Below are 20632 nucleotides of genomic sequence, written 5' to 3'. Positions count from 1 at the left end.
TTTCCTTTGTGCGGTTTCTTTCGATAGTCTCTCAAATTATTTCTAAAACACACATTTGTTAGTTTTTTAATATTTTTATTTATTGTTTATTTTCACCATGTAGAATAATATTTCGATATATTCTATCTAATTATTTGTTATTTTATAACTCACTATTAATCATACTGTAATTTTTTTCACTTTAATTGTATAAATAACTTTTATTTACTACAATATAAAAATTTAATGTAATTGCTATGAATATTTTTTTGTCACTATCCAACATATATTGAAGTTCAAAAGATACAAAATCTATGTCAAAATTTTATTATTATGTTTATTATTTGTTCTTTGTGTCATTTTGATCAAGTGATGTATTATAACTTTTATTAGTGTATAAAAAAGAGATTTATTATAATTTAAAAAAATTGAAGTAAACAAACATTTAAAATATATTTTAATTTGAATATTTGTTTTTCTTTTATTATTATGTTTATTATTTGTTCTTTGTGTCATTTTGATCAAGTGATATACTATAACTTTTATTAGTGTATAAAAAAGGGATTCATTAGAATTTAAAAAATTGAAGTAAACGAACATTTAAAATATATTTTAATTTGAATATTTGTTTTCCTTTTACATTTTTTTTGAAATATTTTTTAATTTTATCAACTAAGTTCATCAATGTTGTAGTTTGCAAATTTAATAAATGTTTTAGTTCACATGAAATTTTATTTGGTATTCTAATATAAAATGTAAATAATTATAATTTATTTTAAGGTATTTGGCATCGAAGAAAATCCTCCTAATATTGAATATTTCAGAATATTATGTTTTCTTTACCGTAATTTTTTTTCTTTTATAAAAATTAATATTGAAGTAGTTAGAACACGGGTACGGGTATGGGTACGAGATTATACCCGTTACCCGGTGGGGATGGGGATGAGAAAAAAGTTTGATACCCGTTGGGTTTGGGTATGAGGATAAGGATGAATTTTTTATGCGGGGATGGATATGGGATAGCGAAACTCGTCCCCACCCCGCCCCGTTGCCTTCCCTAATTATAACAACCCATTTAGTAGTATAATTACTGAACAAAATATTTAATATCAATAAAGCCTATAGTATTAAAATGTAATTGTCATATTAAACTTATCCAAAAACTAAACTGAAATACAATTTATACGTGATATTTTAAAGAGATTGAAATTCTTTCATGTTTTAAAGAGACCGAAATTCTTCAAAAAGAAGGTATATGCATAAGGAGTCTAAACATTAGCTAGACACCTACATCATTCACTCATTAAAGAGGTTAAACTACAACGTCTTCATTTGTTTACACCAATTAAGTGATCATTATAAATAAGAATAAAACACAAGACAAAACAAATCTAATGGGAAGGATAAACTAATGTACAAAAGACTTAATCATATAAAAGAATAGAATCAATTAATGATACATAGTCAATCATGAATCAATATCATTCTATTTCACACAAAAACCCCAACAATGACTCAATTATTTGAAAACATGCATTGATATTAGATAATGGTAAGTTGTGCACTTGTGTACGTCTCTACTGCTCCGCAGAACCATTATCAATTGGTTTCATCCTGCCACACACAAAGATTAGTCTGTTAACATCTTTGGCCAATGTAAAACTCCCAAATTAAGACCTCCTGCTCTTCTCATCACATGTCCCATCCTTCTCTACTTGAGAATTAGACGGTCATTAGAGTGTCATGATAACTTTCAACTGGATCCGTATACCAATACATACACTATTATTATAAATAACCATTCATCCTCCTTAGATTAGTATCAACAATTTACATTTTAATTTCATACATCATTCCTTTTCATGAATAATGCTTCACATTAGTCACAAAACATCCAAAATCTATAATAGATCAAAGACTTATAATACACTTGCTCAGTGAAACTATCCTCTTGCTAGACAAAAAGTGCACAAAAGCTCACTCATCTAACAACCAAATGGCTTTCTTAGTGAGTGAACCACTGAAACTCTGGGAGGAAAATTCTTCCATAATTTGCTCAATGAGAATATTCTCGACCAATGATAACAAAGTTAATAAGCTTTGTGACTTTTGATTCGCTCAACGACTCCTAAATTAATGAATCTTTGACTTTGTATTCCTGAACAAATTCGTTCTTAATCAACGAGTCTGCATATTTCTTCGGAACATGATTATAACACCTTTCCAACAACCCAGTTAATACACTTTCTTATGAGTTCTTTTTAGGCCTCATATGCTGAATTTAATTTTACTCGGACAATCCATTATACCACTATTTTTAATATTTATTGGTTACCTTTTAATTTTTAGTAACTCAAATTAAAACATATTTAACATCACAAAACTAAAGCCATTACCATTTCATTATAAAATAATATATAAACATTATACAATGTGAGGATTATAAAAAAAGACTCAATGGAATTGTATTTTAAATTGAAAAAAATTATAAAATTAAAGAATAAGTCTAATTAATATTTATTATGTCAACTAAATTAATTAAAGTGATTTGTTTAATATGCAACATTTAAAAAAAAATAAATAAACCACTACAAATTATAATTATATAGTAATATATTTTTTTATCTAAAAACATAAATTTTATTAATTATTAGAACTTATACATATGTTTTTTATTTTATATTTTTAATTAATTTATAATTTAATAATAACTTTATCAATTAAAAACATATAAATTAGAATCTTAATCAATAAAAAAATGTGTTAAAAGATGGTGTGTTATATAAGATTGATAACACCTAACTGCAGGTGGAGTGGAGGAACTAAAAACAATTTAATTCTAAAACACTTTTTTTTCTTTTCACAATACATTACTCATTATTATAAAAACTAAAAAATACTTTCAAAACTTTATTCTAAAAGAATCTCCAAAGCCTCGGCATTGAAAAAAAGACAAAGTAAAAAAGTGCGCGTGGGGTTTACGCGTCACGAGAGAGAGGAAGCTCAGGTGGAAACTTGAAAGACAAAAAAAAAAACGAAATGATGAAAATTCGGGCAGCAAGCAAAAGGGCCACGCAGGGCCGTCCGGGCAGCGGGCAGCACTAAGCGCCGTTTTCAGAGTTCAGACCCTTGAGACGAAAGAAGGAGCCATCATTTATTATTAGGTACTGCCCCACTCACCCGAGCCTCAGCTTCGCAAGTGAGAAGCTCAGCCTCGGACACGAGTCTCCAAAAGAGTCCAAACCTGTGCCCCTCGAAAACTCCACGGAAAGGGAGAACTAACGAAGCAAGGGAAGAGAGAGAAAAAAAGAACGCGTTTCTAGAGAGATAAAGACAGGGCGGAAAAAAGAACGAACCGATTAGAGAGAGAGAGCAGTGGGTCTCTAGAGAGAAAGGAGCCAAGGGCGCGCGCGATGGTTCAGATCGCAAGGAGGAAGAAGGGACGGCCGTCAAAGGCGGATCTGGCGCGCCGCTCCGGTGAGTCTCCGGCAGCCGCGTCGCAGCCCGATCTCCGGCGAAGCCACCGGCGCCGGAGCGTGAGGTACAACATCATCGACTACGATGGCGACTACCTAGACGACGAGGAGGACGAGAGGAGGCGCGAGAAGAAGAAGCTCAAGCTCATGGCGAAGCTGAACCAGGATGGCGAAGAAGAGCGTGAAGAAGAAAACGACATGACGCCAAGCCGCACTTGCGCTGATACGCCGGCGGAAGATTACGAGGACGACGAAAACGAACAAGAGGAAGAGCAAGAACATGAGCAAGAGGAAGAGCAAGAAGAAGACGCAGATGGCGTGGTAATGCATTATTTTGAAATTGCGGTTGCGTTTTTGTTGCGATCTTTGATGTTACTGGAAATTGCGGATAAATGCGGCCACGAGTACATTGTCAACGCTAACAATCTTGACGTTTCAGCAGAATTCGTGTTAGTGTCACTGAGATTCTTCTTCGGTGTAATAACCGATTGGTCCATGGAATTTATCTCAATTTCTCTCTCTAAATTTCTCTCTGTTCGTGTGGGAATCTAGAGAGAGATTAACTAACAAGTCAACTGTAAAAAACTAAAACACAGAATCTGATCTCTCTATATATACATAAACTCTCTCTCTATATATACTCTCTTTCTCTCTCCACAGGCTCTCTCTCTCTATATATAGATATACATAGCTGTCTCTGTCTATTATTTGTGTCTCTGTCGCACTCTCTATTATAAATATAAGTGATGAGTGAAGTATTTAGCCTTTGGACGCTATTAATTGTGTGCGTGTGTTTCTAATGATGACAGGTAAAGGGCAGAAAAGTAGAATCGAAAGGGCTCCACTCTATTTCTGTTTCAGGTTCGTGTGATTTTAATTGGGGTACTTGCTATGGTTGTGGGTATGGTTTTTTAGTTTTTATATATATATGGATAATTGAAAAGGAAAAAAGTGATGACTGCTCAAAGGGTATCAGTGGTTTTGTTTCTGCATCGTCCTTTGTGTGCTTTCATCAATTTGCCCTTTTTTGTTTTTGTTTTATTTTACTGTCAGGAACTCCGGTTATTCTTCAATCTGGGATTCCGTTACCTGATAAGAGGACTCTGGAATTGATCCTTGACAAGCTTCAGAAGTATGTGTTTCCTTTTCCATTTTTCAGTGTTTGAGGGATTTGTGGGGGTGTATGTTTTTGGGTACTATTTTTGTTTTCTGACTTCGAACTATTGCGGGGTCTGGATGATTGCAGGAAGGACACTTACGGTGTGTTTGCGGAGCCTGTTGATCCAGAAGAGGTGTGTCAAATTTTCTTCCTGTGAGTTAGTAATCTTGCTTTTCGAAGACACCCCTGACTTGGAAGTTCGAATTCTGTTTTGACTCGCAGCTACCTGATTATCATGATGTGATCGACCATCCCATGGACTTTGCCACTGTGAGGCAGAAGTTGGCAGCTGGATCTTATACTACTTTAGAACAATTTGAGGTGTGCAAACATGTTTCAGCTGCTCATGATTGGAGGTGTTTGCTGTTTTGTATTGAATTTTTAATTGTTTGGTACTGGATTTTGATGTTGATTGTGTCTGCTCTTCTAGATATTATTTGTTGGTGTTTGAACTTGACATACTTTAGGCAAAACATAACTTGCTGTCTTTTCTATAAAGAATTCAGCAATGATGACTATTATCAATGATGTATAGACTATCAGTGAAATAGTTGGGTTGTTAGCAAGAGTCAGCCGATGTGGAGTGCTTACCATGCAAGGAAAGCATTCGGAATGACTAGTTTCTTGACTTATTCAGGATATTTTCAATTTTGAACTGGTCTTTCTGTAGTAACAGTGTTGCTTAAGGATGGTTATTGCATCATTTTAGTAGGCAACTATTGGCCGCATATTTTAATTTCTCATTCGTTGGTGCATCATCCCATGTTTATTGTATTGTTAACTGAAGTATGTCGGTATTTTGTTAACACATTCTGAAAATGGCATGATGCTAAACAGTTGTTGCTCGTGTGCTTTTTGATGGGTTTTAATGGGTGATGATTGTTGCAGTATAATATGAATGGGATCGAATGAGACTTGGTGTTTATTTGATTGTGTTTTATACCCATGAGATACATGTCTTTCAACCTGCTGATTAATTGGATTTGGGCAATAATGAAGGATCTATCCACAGAGCAGGCAGGAAAATCTTTTTATTTTTGTTTAACTCGTACCTGTTTGATTGGCAATGAATCGTGATAGTCTAACTCTAACCACACCCTCACTTGGTGTTAATGTTATAGTTTAACTCTCACGGATGTGGAACTTCAAAACATTTCATCCTCATCATATGATTTGATTTTGATCGTGCTTAAACTATCTTGTGAGCACAAATTCTCTGTTTCTTCCTAGACCTTTTCTGGACAAAAGGGTTGTTTAATATTGTCAATAACACCATCTCCCTCTAATTATTGATTTTGTTGTCTATTGCTTCCCTTTTTATCATTAGTCAGAAGTATAAGAAGTAAGTAATATTTGCACGTGGTTTCTGTTTCTGGCTTCCTGTTCTTCATGGGTATTTCTCAGATGGCAAATGCTAATGCCTCATTAGGTGTTGGATTGGTAGTCTTGTTTTTCTAGGAAAACTGAGGCAGTATCTTTGGTATACATACATCAATGTTATTTTTAGTTAGAAACTGTTGCTGAAGATTTCTCTGAGATAATGGTTCTTGCTTAATTTATTCTGGGAAGGAGAAGTTGTTTTTCTTAAAGTTGTTTATCTCTCTGATAAACTCGGGCGGCTTTTTTTTTGTAATGACAATTTGTAGATACAGAGTCAGGTGAGGGGGACGTGGTCCCTTCGCAAACTAATTCCAGTGCATTAAATTATAAAAATCATTTTAGGCCTCCCAAAAATTTATAAAAATAATTATTAAATTTTTTTGTGGAAATTTCCAAGTGGAGGATTGATTTGGAGTATTTGGAGAGAAAGTGAAGTGATTTGGTTTAATGGAAAGATAGTGGATTTGACTTGAAAGTTTATTGGTATATATGATGGATTTGATTGGATATTCAAGAAACGCGTGAGAAGCAAATAGATCCCTATATGAGATGAAAGTCCAAAATGTTTTTCTCTCCAGTATTATCTTAACCGTGCATTGATTTTTATCTTTATAATCGAGTAAAAGTTGGTAGACAAGGTTATACTCTAATTGCACTGACTTGTGAATGGAATCGTTGGATGCAGAGTGATATATTTTTAATTTGCTCAAACGCAATGCAATACAATGCAGCGGAGACTATATACCACAAACAGGTATACAGTTCGATGCTTCACTGTGTTTCCCTCCCAAATTCTACGTCAATGATTGCTTTATTCTGCTTACTGTGTGACTCCTATATTTGTCACAGGCACGATCAATACAAGAACTTGGACGGAAGAAGTTTGAGAAGTTAAGGATTGGCTTTGAACGGTCTCAGATGGAGCAGAAATCAGAGCAAAAGGCAGGATCTAATTATTTGGTTAAGAAGCAACTGAAGAAGCCTTTAGTACGTACTTCACTGGAACCTGTTGGCTCTGATTTCTGTTCAGGAGCGACTCTTGCTACTATTGCAGATTTACAGCCAACTTCCCATCCGATGCAAGGTGGTAGATGTGAGAGGCCTGGCAATATTGATGGTATTTTGGAGGCAAATGCTTTCTGGATTGATGCAAATCAAGAGAAAGCTGAAGACGTTTTATCAGGTATTTCAGTAAAGAGATCATGCTATTATCTTTATCCTGTTACAGTTGTCTTTATTATTCCTGAACATACTTTTAAAGGAGAATTCTTATGTCAAAATGTAGTTAATAATTTTGATTGTGTTGCTTTATTCTTTCAGGGAAGGGCCTTCACTCCAAGTGGGGAAGGAAGTCCGTTGTGCTTGATGAAAGTCGGCGTGCATCTTATAACATGTCCAATCAACCAATTGGTCGTTCAGAATCAATCTTTATGACTTTTGACAGTGAAATGAAGCAGCTGGTTGCTGTATGTATCATAAGCAACGAAATATTTTTCTCGAATTGTTCGTTTTCTTTTTCTCATTGTCAAAACATATAACGTTACAATTGTAATTTTTGGATACAGGTTGGGCTTCATGCAGAGTATTCCTACGCTAGAAGTTTGGCTCGATTTAGTGCATCTCTTGGACCTATTGCTTGGAAAATTGCTTCCCACAGGATTCAGCAGGCTCTGCCACCTGGCTTTAAATATGGTCGTGGTTGGGTTGGAGAGTATGAACAGCTTCCAACCCCAATATTAATGGTTAATAATGAGGTCCATAAAGGAACTAGTTTGGCCATGAAGTCGCATTCAACTATTGAATTACCAAAGGGTGACAAAAATTGTAAGAATGTGGAATCCAGCATTGAGCATCCTGTAAATAGGCAGATGCTAGACGGAAAACATCCTTTGATGCCTGATGTTGAAGGAAAACCTTTCTTTGGTTCTGCTGGAGAAAGGCTATGTGCTCCGGCCAACATCCTAAATCAGGAGCAGAACAACCAATCCAGGAAAATCGGCAAACCCGAGAAGAAGGGTTTGAAACAAGAAGAGTTGAATTCTTTATCCTCAAGTAAGCAGAATAACAATGTCCTGGTTGCAAAGTTTACTAGTAACACTCCTGCAGCAGAGTCCAAGCCCAGAGAGATGGTGCCAAGGAACATGTTCAAGCAGCCAGATGTTAGTGGAGAGTTGCCTAATGGAAAAGTCACAGATACAAGTTTGAACAGACAAGTGACTGGTCCATCACCTGAAAGTACATCAAACCAATCAAGCAGGGAGGGTCCTGTTGTCCATGGGAAGGAGCTGGGTGTTAGTGACCCAGTTCATGTGATGGGAATGTTTGCTGAAAGGGCTCAAAAGCAACAGAATTCCAATCATTCGGTTGTTGATACTCCACCAGTGACACTATCGGGTCCATCCGGGCAGAGAGACGACTTAGGCAATGCTTCAGCAGCTGCTGCCCGTGCATGGATGTCTGTTGGGGCTGGAGGGTTTAAACAAGGTCCAGATAATTCTAATTCACCCAAAAGTCAGATATCTGCAGATTCTTTGTACAACTCCACAAGAGAGTTCCATCAGCATATTTCAAGAATTAGAGGGGAGTTTCCCTCTGCTGGAATGCCTTTCCAACCATTTCAAGCACTTGCTCCTCAATCTAGTCACACAGGCACTGTTTCACAATTTCCCAACCGGCCTATGGTTTTCCCTCAGTTGGCTTCTGCTGACCAATCTAGATTTCAGATGCAGTCCCCTTGGCGAGGACTCAGTCCTCGTAGCCAGTCAAGACAGAAACAGGAAACCTTTCCCCCTGATTTGAATATTGGTTTTCAACCTCCAGGGTCACCTGCAAAACAATCTTCTGGTGTCCTTGTTGACTCACAGCAACCAGACCTGGCTTTGCAACTATGATAAGGCATTGCTGTCTTGGTATGGATGTTTCCAATTGAATTGGACTGGTCAAGGAATTTTTATTGCAGCTCCTGTCACGGATGTGGAATTTGATCCTTAAAAGGCTTGCATATTATATGTGAAAATGCCAAACTCTACCCGGATTGGATTTAGCACAAGTTAGCCTGACTCAAAATGATTTTGATAGTGCAGGAGACTGGATTTAACAGAAATAACTCAAGGACTTACTATCATCATTTCCAGACGAGGATTGCCAAATCAATGCAACACGTTTCCGTTAACCTAGGGTTGAAGCTGTGGAAAAAAAGGTCTGCATGTTGACTGATTATATCGGTTGCAGGCAAAATATAGTCCTGATGCCTTGTATGTATATTGTTTACAATTTGATTATATTTGATTGCCTGGATATTTCGTTTCTTGTGATGACTACTTGTGTATCCGAATTCGTGGTAGGGCATCACTTCTTAATTATGCTATTATTTTGTACATGAGATTTACATGTTACTAATGGAAAAGGATTGCTTGCGTCTTTTTCTTTGCATGTCAACTCAATTCAGCCCCTTTGCAAAGACTTGTTCTCCCTGACAAGGTATTTTTTTGAAACGGCAGTCAATTATTCTTATCTGCCCGTCCTAATCACCTGCACACAAAAAGAAGTATGTAGGAGTGCAAAAAGAAAATTGCAGATTACTGATTCGAGAATAGAATTAGTATATCAATTTCTCATCTCCCCTTAACTCAGGTTGAGTATGACACGCTGAAGCAATTATTAGTTTAATGAAACCAAACAGCAGAAACCTAAATGGTGGTTCTAAGGGTTCAAGGCACTTTAATGGCAGCTAGCAGCAACAAATTTGGATAATCTCACATACCAAATTGGTTCTGCCTTACAGGGAAGCAGCACAAGATGTTTGAGGATGACAACCATGAATGGTTCTAGCTCCAAGGTATTGAAGAGTTTTCCTGTTGATTACCTTTATTTATTGCTTGCCAACTGGTTTAATACTGCAAAGCCAAATTTGAAAAATAACGTTGCTCATCTAACTTTTGGGATATGTAAAGTAATGGTCAACAATGCAGAGATTGAACTTGCCAGCCACAAAATTTGGGGCAACTTTTTAGACTCTTGGTGATCCAAATGGTCAGGGCAAGATCTATCAGATCTTGAAATGATGGGATGCTTCAGCAACATATATGCTCCTAGACTCCAACTACTGGAATCAATGCCACGTTAAAAATGTTCAAACGACAACTCATGGCATACTCCTGAAGCATGTAGTGCCATTTTCTAAATATACATTTTTTTTATATTTTTATATAAAACTAAATTAATTATTGTTTCGGGTGCCTATTTTGCAATATTTTGAAAAAAAAAAGGTGTTGATTTTCTTTTATCAGATGTGTTAAAAATGGTCTAATGTATGATTTTATTATTTGATTTAAATATATTTTCAACGCTAATAGATCACCAAGTTTGGTTCAAGTCTTTATATTTTTTTAATCTTTTTTTTTGTTTTTAATTATTTTTTTGTTGTTTCAATAAGATATTTAAATTGCTTTGTTTAATGGTTCAAAGTCTTATCTAACCCACTTTTAAATCAGAAGAAATAACATAAAAAATGAAAATATTAGGAAAAAAGTCATTATTTTTAAGACAAAAAAACAGTTATTTGTGATTATAAACGTATTTAAGCCTTAATTTTTATAAAAATAAATTTAAACGATGATGAGTGAATTAATTTGATGAAAAAATATTGAGCAAATGAAATCTCAATATTAAGATAATTTTGAAAAAAAGTTATAAAAAATGTTAATAAATGAACTTTACAAACTGAATTAATTTTTTGCATAACACCTTTGCTATTACTTTCTCTTGGATGTTATAGCTTGGTACTTCTTCCTATCTCTATCTCTGAGCCTGCAAACATCACCATGGCATATGAACTCTTTGGACTGTGAGGAATCTGATGAGAAACGGCAACAGGAGAAGAGAGATAAAGCCATGAACTGATGGATGAAGCTTGAATATTGAAGCTACAAGAAAGAAAAAAAGAGCTTAGTGGCTTGGTTGTTTTTGATTCTTGGTGCTATGATACCTATAACATGAGATCAACACATTTTTTTGAGGTAGGTAGTGGAAGAGAAGTAGAATATGAAAAGCATTATAATAAGGGTCAAAGATTGCACAATCTGTCAGTGTCAACAGTGAGAACACGTCTTGCTTTGTGTACTGTTGGTATGCACCGAAACTACAAAACTAGCCTATAAAGACTAATTTTTATGGGATTCAAGGACTAATCCTTCCAGAGTCTTTGAGTACTTGTTTTCTTCATTTTCATTCTAATGAAAGTCTATGCGTCATGCTATTTCTTGTTTTGAATAATAAAATTCAGTTTATAGATGAAATTTCTCTTCAAATCTTAAAATTACTTCTCTTTCTTTTATCAACAATTATTAGTTGTTAATTTATGTTAGTGGGGAATTTTTTTTTAAATCTTTTGCAGTCTTAAGCAGGGTCCAAAGACCTTGATACATTCTTGGACCACACTTACCTTCAAAAGCAGAGTCTTCCATTGAAAGTAACACCTAAACTCAGAACGATTAAATATATCAATGCAATGTGAATAAAAAACATGGAACAGTGAAGTGGAAAAATGAAGAGCAATGGTAGAATAAGTCTACAACTGAAAACAATCAAAACAATCGATGTAAATTCAAGAACAAATTAAGAATCGAAATTTTAATTGAAAATTTGAAACATAAGGCTAGAAATGCTTATTAGACACTTACAAATTAAGAAATATATGAGATTGAAAATTTTATATAACAAAAACTTCTATAAAAAACCTAATCTAATTAATACTACTTACATTTTTTATTTATAAATGTTAGTCGTTAGTTTTTGTTAATGAAAAAGATTTAAATTTTTTGTGTTCTTGTTTCGGATATAGGGACTAAGCATTTATCTCTAACATTCAATTTGTTTGTCCTCTTCTCGTAGTAGCTTCCACTGTTTGTTCTCCTCACTCAGTCTTCCATTCGTCCTCCTTCTGTCCTTTCGGTGGACCAGACAAGGCTCTGATGCTTAAGTCAGTTTGGGTAAGCACAATTAATGCTGTAATAAATGTGAAGTAAAAGTCCTCACCAACTTACCTTGGGCTCCTATTTTATAGTTTTTGACATGGGTCCGTGATTAGGGTTTTCTTAATCATGACTCAATTACTTTTTAAATTTGATTACTGACTTGTATTATTTTAATTTACTTTTAGCTTACTGATTTAGTTTTGGTGCAGTTGCCTGATCGAAGAGCCGTGCGTTCTCATGGAGGTCTCCATAATTATGTTAGGATGACAAAATTTCACTAGAATGAACGACGAAGGCCGTTCGGTTGCGAGCTCCCTTAAATCACTTCGAAAAAATTGCCACATCAACAACCCAAGGGATCGTCCGTTTGTAACGAGTGACTTTCGGCCACTTATCCTTAGACCGCCTGACCGATGATCTGGCCGGAGATGTCGATAGGCCATACGGTACAATTCTAAATAGGACTAATTACATCTTTTTTACTTCTTGATCTACAAATGTTAGTTCTTGTTAACGAAAAAAGTTTTTAAATCATTTGCAGCCTTAAAGGAAAATAAAAAAACCTTGATACATCTTTGGGCCACACTCACCAGCTTGCGAAGTAGAATCATGCAGCACCTAAATTCATAATGACAAAACTGTTAGGAATCCAAGTGTGAGTCTAACCGATGATCGTCCGCTTGTAACGAGTGGCTTTCGGCCACTTATCCTTAGACCGCCTGACCGATGATCTGGCCGGAGATGTCGATAGGCCATACGGTACAATTCTAAATAGGACTAATTACATCTTTTTTACTTCTTGATCCACAAATGTTAGTTCTTGTTAACGAAAAAAGTTTTTAAATCATTTGCAGCCTTAAAGGAAAATAAAAAAACCTTGCTACATCTTTGGGCCACACTCACCAGCTTGCTTAGTAGAATCATCCAGCACCTAAATTCATAATGACAAAACTGTTAGGAATCCAAGTGTGAATCTAAGTCCCACATTGATCAGAGATGAGTAAGTAGAACACTATATAAGAATCAAGACCCATAAACCCATTGCCTTAAGGTTTTGGGTTGAGAGTGGTGTCAATGTCTTATGTGGTTAGGCTCAGATCTCATTGGTGTTGTTCTCCCCAGTGAAACCCCCTCTGTAAAACCTGACAAGTGATATTAGAGTCAATGGTTAACAAAAACATATGAATGCAATGCGAATAAAAAAAAGATGGAAAAATGAAGAACAGGATGTAGAGTCTTCCACTCTCCTTACTAAACCAACAAAACCAACCTTTCCCTTCTAAATTAAATTGTTAACAACATGATCAAACCCACAACCTTTTTCTCTCTTCCCTTCTATTTAACCACTAAACCTCTTAACCTCTTAACTGTAGTTACAACTTTCAGAAACTAAACAAAAAACTTACACTTTAAGCCGTGATTTTGAGAAAAAAAGAAAGGTGATGATGTTTTTGGCTTAATTTGTGATTTAATCCGCTACTTTGGTTCATTTTCGTGTTTTTATTATTTTTTGATTTAATTTAATTCTTCAATTTTTAAAATATATTTAATTTGATCCTCTTATAATATTTTATTTAATTTAGTCATTTATTTTCTAAAAAATCTAATGTCTTTTAATTTGAGATCGAAATAGTAATTAAGCTCAATTAAAACTCATATATACATGTTAAAATAATTTTTTATAATTTATATATCAAATCACTTCGCTTAACTATTCAACTTATTTAATTTTTTACAACTCACCAAAATACTCAAGTTTTTTATATTTAGGTAGAGTGATTTGATGTATAAATTCTAAAAAATTATTTTAAGATTTACATACAAGTTGTAATTAAGCTTAATTACTAACTTTGTCTCAAATTGCAAAAGATAAAATTGGATCGTTTAAAAAAAAAAGGACTCAATTGAATCAAAAATAATAAGGAACTAAATTGAACCTTTTTAAGAAATTAAAAATCTAAATTGAACAAAAAAATAATAAAAAGATCAAAATGAACCAAAACAAAAATTATAAGACTAAATCAATAAGGAAAACCAATTTTTTTTATCATATGTTATGTAAAAAATATTCTAATGTATTTTTATTTTTATTATTATTATATTTTGATTTAAATATATTTTAAGCGCTAATAGGTAATCGAATTTTGTTATTTTATTTTGTTTCAAAATACATTTAAATTGCTTTATCTAATGGTTCAAAGTCTTATCTAACCTGGTTTTAAATCAGAAAACATATTAAAAAAATATTAGGAAAAGAAAAGCCATTGTTTTTTAAGGGAAAAACAGTTATTTGTGATTAAAAACGTATTTAAGCCTTAATTTATATAAAAAATATTTTAAATGATCGTGAATGAATTACTTAGATGAAAAAAGATATATTAGGTACATGAAATTTCAACTATAGGAATAATTTTGAAAAAAAAAAGTTATACAACATGTTAATAAATTAATATCACTAACTGAATTATTTTTCTTTTAATTCTTATGAAATAGTTAAATAGATCTGATATGTCAGCCCCCTTACTACTTAACTTAGAAATGGAAAAGATGGAAAATAACTTTTATAACAATATTCTCTTCATTAATAAAATCTATTTAAGTTTCAACTTTTCTCATATGAATTTACATATTTTTCATAGAATAATGTTATTTGTGCAATACATTCTTAACAATTCTTACACATATATCTCGTATAAATTACTTATCTTATATTTTTCTCTTAACCAAGTAGTTGGACTCCCATTACTTTCATGGAGTATGAAGAAAATCTGGTTGTGATGATTAACATTTGTATTCTTCTAAAATCATATACATTCTCTACTAATAGGTGGATATATTATCTACATACATGAATATTTTTGTTATAATTTCTTTTATCTGACATAAGTTTGATGTGTGGAAGAAAAAAAAAAACCTTGCTTTCTTCGATCAGTGAGACAAAAAATGAACAAGGATAAAAATAATGAGAAGGAAGAAATTAACATGCACATTATTCTCACAAGAAAACTTTATTTTTCAAGAAATTTCATGAAGTAGCTATCAACAGACTTTCTCAGCCATGTCCTACACAGACATGAAAATTCTAAAGAAAGGAGAGAAGTGGAACAAAAAATTCTTTCTCCAATCTCCTTCAAGATTTTACCATAGTACCATTGATAACATGCACAAAAACAAACATCATAGTTGCATAAAACCTTCTTCGCTATTGCTTGGTCTTGGATCTCTTGGTTTGATACTTCTTCCTGTCTCTGAGCATGCAAACATCACCATGGCATATGAACTCTTTGGAATGTGAGGAATCTGATGAGAAACGGCAACAGCAGAAGAAAGACAAAGCCATGAACTGATATGGAAGAAGCTTGAATTGAAGCCACAAGAAAGAGAAGAAGAAGAGGTAAGTGGCTTAGTTATTTTTGATTCTTGGTGGTATTAATATATAAGATGAGATGAACACACATTTTTTGAGGTAGCTAGTGGGAGACAAGTAGCATATGAAAAGCATTATAATAAGGGTCAAAGATTGCACAATCTGTCGGTGTCAGCAATGAGAACACGTCGTGTTTTGTTGACAACTTGTCACGGACAGACAAGAGTGGTAGAAGCTTCGGCACTACATCGTTCCCTTCCCTTTATTTTCTGAAAATTTGAGTTTCAAAATGACAACACCTTCTTAAATGTCATTTTCTCAAGCAAGATCATAAGATTTTTATGGAATGTTGCGGGTTAAATTGTTTTGTGGTGGAAGTTAAGTAGTACAAGTCCCAATAGAATTTTTATTAGGACATTGTTGAGGGAGATATTGTTACATGTGGTATCAATAGTCCTGTAACGGAGACTAAGTGAGCTGGATCACAATCGAATCGTGACGGTCGGGCTGTTACATTACTAAATACAAATAGTTACGTTCTGACTATTAACTATAATTTTTAATTTAATAGTAAGCGCTCGATCATGAAAAAAAATTATTTATTTACTTATGAGACCTACGTATACATGAAGATGGACAAGATGTATTTATGATTTTTAAAATTTATTATCAAATATTTAAAAAAAAAATCATTTTGTCCTCCTTATTTTATATATTTGTTCTTCCTAATTTTATCCTTCCTATTTTTATTTTTACTTTAAAAGATCGTTGGACTGAAATTCAAATAATTTCTAACATCGCTGACGGACACTTACACTTGTATGGTTGGTTTCATCTCTCATTAACCTATTCATTGTACTCCAAATAATTTTTCAGAAAAGAGGAACTATTTTAAAGTTGAATATCTGATTTAGAAAATGTTGTTATCAAAAAAATGGTTGATTTTGGGCTTTGAAATAGTTGAATTGATATTGATTGTATTTTTATTATTATTGATTTAAGGCTTGAAATTGAGGTTTGCGTGTTCATGTCGAGAAATATTAGTTATAAAATGCAATTTATGTTTTGTCTGTGATATCGTTACTTTCACTACTAAAAAAACTCATATTTTCTGACAATTTTGTTTTAAAAATTTTTCTGTAGGAAATACCTACAAATTTTGTTGTGAAAAAAACTTTTGCAAAAAATTGTAACAAATTTTCTTGCAAAATAGTATTAAACACTTTTCGCAACAAATTTTGTAGAAAATACTTGCAAATTTTATAATTTTGTAGGAAATGATTACCTACGAAAGAATTACCTGCCAATTAAAATTCTTAGAAAAAATGGCAAAAAAATATCTTTTCTTGTAATTTTTTTTAACAAATTTACAAGAAAAATCTTATGTAATATGAGAATTTCTAGTAGTGTTTTTAAACTTGTTAGAACAAATAACTTGGTTAGTCTGGAATTGATCTTGGTTTTCGAAAAATGATGTAGAATTTCTAGTTTTACATAGTTGACGCAATGAATTTCTAGTATTAAGAGAGAATTAAAGTTAATTCTAAACTTCTTTTGTTCAACGAATTTTCATTCATTTAAGAAATTTGACAAATTTAAAATAACAAACTAAGTCATTAAGAAATTTGAAAAGTTTAAAATAGAAAACTGATCTTAGGAGAAGAGATTGAAAAGATTTACAAAATTTTTCTCTAAAAAATTGATAGAGTATTGGATAAAGAAAATTAAATAAAAGTTTATACCACTTTATCCACACCTTTTATCTTTGATTGGATATAGTGTTTTAAGATAATAATTCATTTTTTTTTCATAGAATTTGAATTGCATTACGATAAAATATGTTGTTTAAGTACATAGTTTTTGAAAGAAATTGAATTTTGAAAATTTCATTAGAATAATTGGATTACTGAAGTTCAAATTCAACCAAAATGTAAGAATTTGAGACATTCCTATTTTTTAAATTTATATTTTGGTCTTTGTTGATTGGATCGTTTCGGACAATTTGGTTTGACCAAAGTCCAGGTAGAGTCAGTACAACAAGAAGATTCTTATATAATAACCAATTTTAGTTACCAAAAATTGTAAAATTGGTTAGTTACTACATTGACCAATTTACAAAATAAAATATTATTGGTTACTGTCAACACCCAATTTCGTCCGGGTAAAAAATAAAAATTTTAATTTAAAAAATAAAAAAAATACAAAAGAAGGTGAACCTTGACTTGAGTATAAATAAATATTTTTATTTTACTTTTAATTTTATTTTATTATTTGTATTTCTTATATATATATATATATATATATATATATATATATATATATACACGTACATATTTATTTTTTTATTTATCTATTTTATTTACTTTTATTTATTTATTATTATTATTATTATTATTATTATTATCTCGTTTTACTTTACATTTATTTTATCTTATTTTGAATTTTTATCCTATTTTATTTCTTTTTTATTATTATTTTTGTTTTTTTTTATTTTTTTTATTTATTTTTTTTTAAAGGAAAAAATAATAATAATATAAAAAAAAATGAAATGATGAAAGTTGACTTATTATTGAACTGTCCGGTCATTCCTTCATGATGGTCAACTCTTGACCTTTAGGTCTTAACGTGAGAGAGGAAATTTTGGGTATTGGCTGCAGCAGCAGCCATGACAGGCATAGCAATGCAGCTATGGCTATGGCTAGATGGCAGCAGGAAGTGACTTTTCTTTAAAGAAAGAGAGCAACGGAAAAAAGGGAGAGAGTCGTTTGAAAGGAAGAACTTCCTAGCACATGAAAAGGGGGAGAAGAGAGTTTCATTATACTTGAAAAAACAAGGAGGCAAGCGGCTCGAGCAAGGAAAGATTTGGGGCCACAACACAAGTTAAGGAACTCCGAGGTAAACCTGCGCCCATACTTGATTGAGCATGATGTAAGCCGGCGTGTTGGGTATGATATGTTTCGTTCTAGTTCTAATCCTTGAATGCCATGAACAAAGATGATATTGTTGTGTTTGCTGCATTTTATTTGTTGGATTTGAGTCACACGATTTTGCTACTCCCCATTCTTTTCCTCGTCACGATCCTCATTCGTCTATGCTCACCAATCTTCTCACACACGTTCGTGCATACCAATATGTCCATTCTCTTGTATGACAATCAAGACTACGAGACCAAACCCAACACGCACGTAAAATCTCATCCATTCATGTCCTCACTTCAACTTCAACCTCAAACACATTCCCCATTCTTCCAATCTGCACAAAACAACCAAAGGCAGAGAACCTCTATTCACTCATCCTCACCATCTTCCATATCCAACCAAATAGCCAAAGTTGTAAACATTCCTAGGACCTGTTTTCACCATTATCTCGTCCACATTCTCACGCACGAATGAGCCCAAATCTGTCTCGGCTTTCATCTCCAGATTCTAACAACAATCTTTTCTTCCTCAATTTTCACATTCACCTGCATAGAAAACAAAAAAAAAAAAAAAAAACAAAGAACAGACCCCCAATTCCAGTGCCAGACAGCCACATCCAATCGGAACAGAGAGATAAAAAAACGAATTGAAGCAGTCGCCGGCGGCTTCGTCGCCGGCGATTCAGGGTTTCTCGCAGAGGACTCGTGTGCAAACTGGTGCTAGGGTTGAGCCGCGTTGACGCGAGGAGAAGGGAACTGAACTAGAATCCCCAGCGGTGTTCCTAGTTCCCAACAGCGGCGCTGCGACGGCGGTCTGGGTCGCGGTGAGCTAAGCATTGTCGGCAGTGGCTTTGGGCGCCGGAGCAGCGGCCGTTCGAGTCGTGCTTGGGAGGAGGGAGAGTGAAGGTCGCGTATCCTGGGCTCTCGTCGAGGTCTGTGGTGGCGTCGCTGTCGTCGTCTTTGGGTGGTTGCAGCGGGGAGACGATATCTCGGGTTGGATGCGTGCGCGAAAGAGTCGTTGAGCCGCCGAGAACGAGGGCGACGTCTCCGGCGTCAATAGGCGCCGCGGTGGCGTGGTGATGCAACGATGAAGGTGGTCGTTGATGGTGGTCGGCGTCGTCTCCGGCGTCCCTGGCCCGCCGGAGTGGGTGCGGCACTGTTGAAGTTTGGTGATGTTTGTGGTTCCAGGCGTGAGAGAAGAAGAGAGTCTCGTTTTTCGATTTTGAGAAGGAGGGAGATTAGGGTTGAATGATCATCTTCCGTGCTGCCACTTTGCGTTTGATTTGGGGGCTGTTTCCATTTCATTTGATTTGCTTGTGCAACACCTTCTTTTACTGAGTCCACACCCCCAGCGCGCGTTATTACCTTTTTGGCCCCCTCCGTTTCCTCCTTGTTTCCTGCACCTTCAACTATTTCTTCGCACCCCCCCATTATCACATGTACTCCTGTATTTTATCTCATACACCTCTATGCTTCTTATCTCTTTTCTTCTCGCACCCCCAATTTCTGATAGCTTTACACCCACTATGTTTACTTGCATGTTCCATTGCATCTTTGGACATGTTTTATATTTCACTTGTCACACCCCTTTTTTTTACTGTACACTCCTGATTAACTTCATGCACCTCCCATGTTATTCATGCACCATCTTTTTTAAAATAATTTCATCATTTTATTTATTTATCTTCTTTTATTTATTAAAAAAAAAACAAATATATTTGAAAATTATTAAAAATTACAAAAAAATAGGAAAAATCTAAAAAACCAAAAATAGTTTTCTTTCTCTTTATTGTGTCTGTCCGGTCGCTCGCACCGCATGACACTCATTTTCAAATACCAAAAAAAAAGTTTTATTTTCCCTTTTTTAGTGTTTGTCCGACCGTTCGCGTCGTGTGACACAAATCTTCAACTAATCCAAAAATATCAAAAAAAAAAAAAATACAAAATTTTCAAAATACACAAATATCAACATTTTCAAATAACGTCTTTTTAAAGAACTACGTAACCCTGATTTCTCATTTTCATGAGAATACGTAGGACCAAGGTCAATCCTTGTCGGGCTCAAAAAATTAAAAAAATATTTTTGTTTCTTTTTAGCATTTTACTCTCATTATTTTTGGGGAAAATTAACATTTTGAAAATCACATCAACTTGGCATATTTGATTAAAGGTACCGCCCTCGGGCGGGCGTTGTAGGGTGGTGATATCTTTCCTACGCGTAATCGACTCCCGGATCCAAAATCTTGTTTTTCGCAGACTTGTCTTATCTTTATGGTTTTCCATAGTTTTCCGGAATAACTATGGTGGCGACTCCCAAATCTCTTTTTTTAAAACCCGTTTTCTTTTTTTGGTTCGTCGTCCCGTCGCGATTACGGTTGC

General features: G+C 34.1%; 1 protein-coding gene across 1 annotated transcript; it reads left to right on the top strand.

Moving 5' to 3' along the window:
- Positions 1–3220: 3220 nt before the first annotated feature.
- Positions 3221–9416, top strand: LOC114186538 (uncharacterized). Its single transcript, XM_028074473.2, has 9 exons — positions 3221–3776; positions 4265–4316; positions 4509–4587; positions 4702–4747; positions 4837–4935; positions 6680–6748; positions 6844–7177; positions 7315–7460; positions 7560–9416. Exons 1-9 carry the CDS (start codon positions 3393–3395, stop codon positions 8883–8885), a joined length of 2535 nt encoding a protein of 844 aa, XP_027930274.1. The 5' UTR covers positions 3221–3392; the 3' UTR covers positions 8886–9416.
- Positions 9417–20632: the final 11216 nt, after the last annotated feature.

This window comes from Vigna unguiculata, chromosome 6, assembly GCF_037176805.1.
Source record: "Vigna unguiculata cultivar grain cowpea cultivar isolate G323 ecotype 2 chromosome 6, ASM3717680v1, whole genome shotgun sequence".
In the NCBI taxonomy this organism is placed as follows: domain Eukaryota; kingdom Viridiplantae; phylum Streptophyta; class Magnoliopsida; order Fabales; family Fabaceae; genus Vigna; species Vigna unguiculata.
The sequence above is the reverse complement of the archived record's forward strand: the minus strand, read 5'-3'. Positions and strand labels throughout refer to the sequence as shown.

Coding starts and splice junctions, on each gene's coding strand:
- LOC114186538 (XM_028074473.2), top strand. CDS start 3,393: ATGGTTCAGATCGCAAGGAGGAAGAAGGGACGGCCGTCAAAGGCGGAT. Junction 4,588..4,701: donor ATCCTTGACAAGCTTCAGAA/GTATGTGTTTCC, acceptor GGATGATTGCAG/GAAGGACACTTACGGTGTGT. Junction 6,749..6,843: donor AGACTATATACCACAAACAG/GTATACAGTTCG, acceptor TATTTGTCACAG/GCACGATCAATACAAGAACT.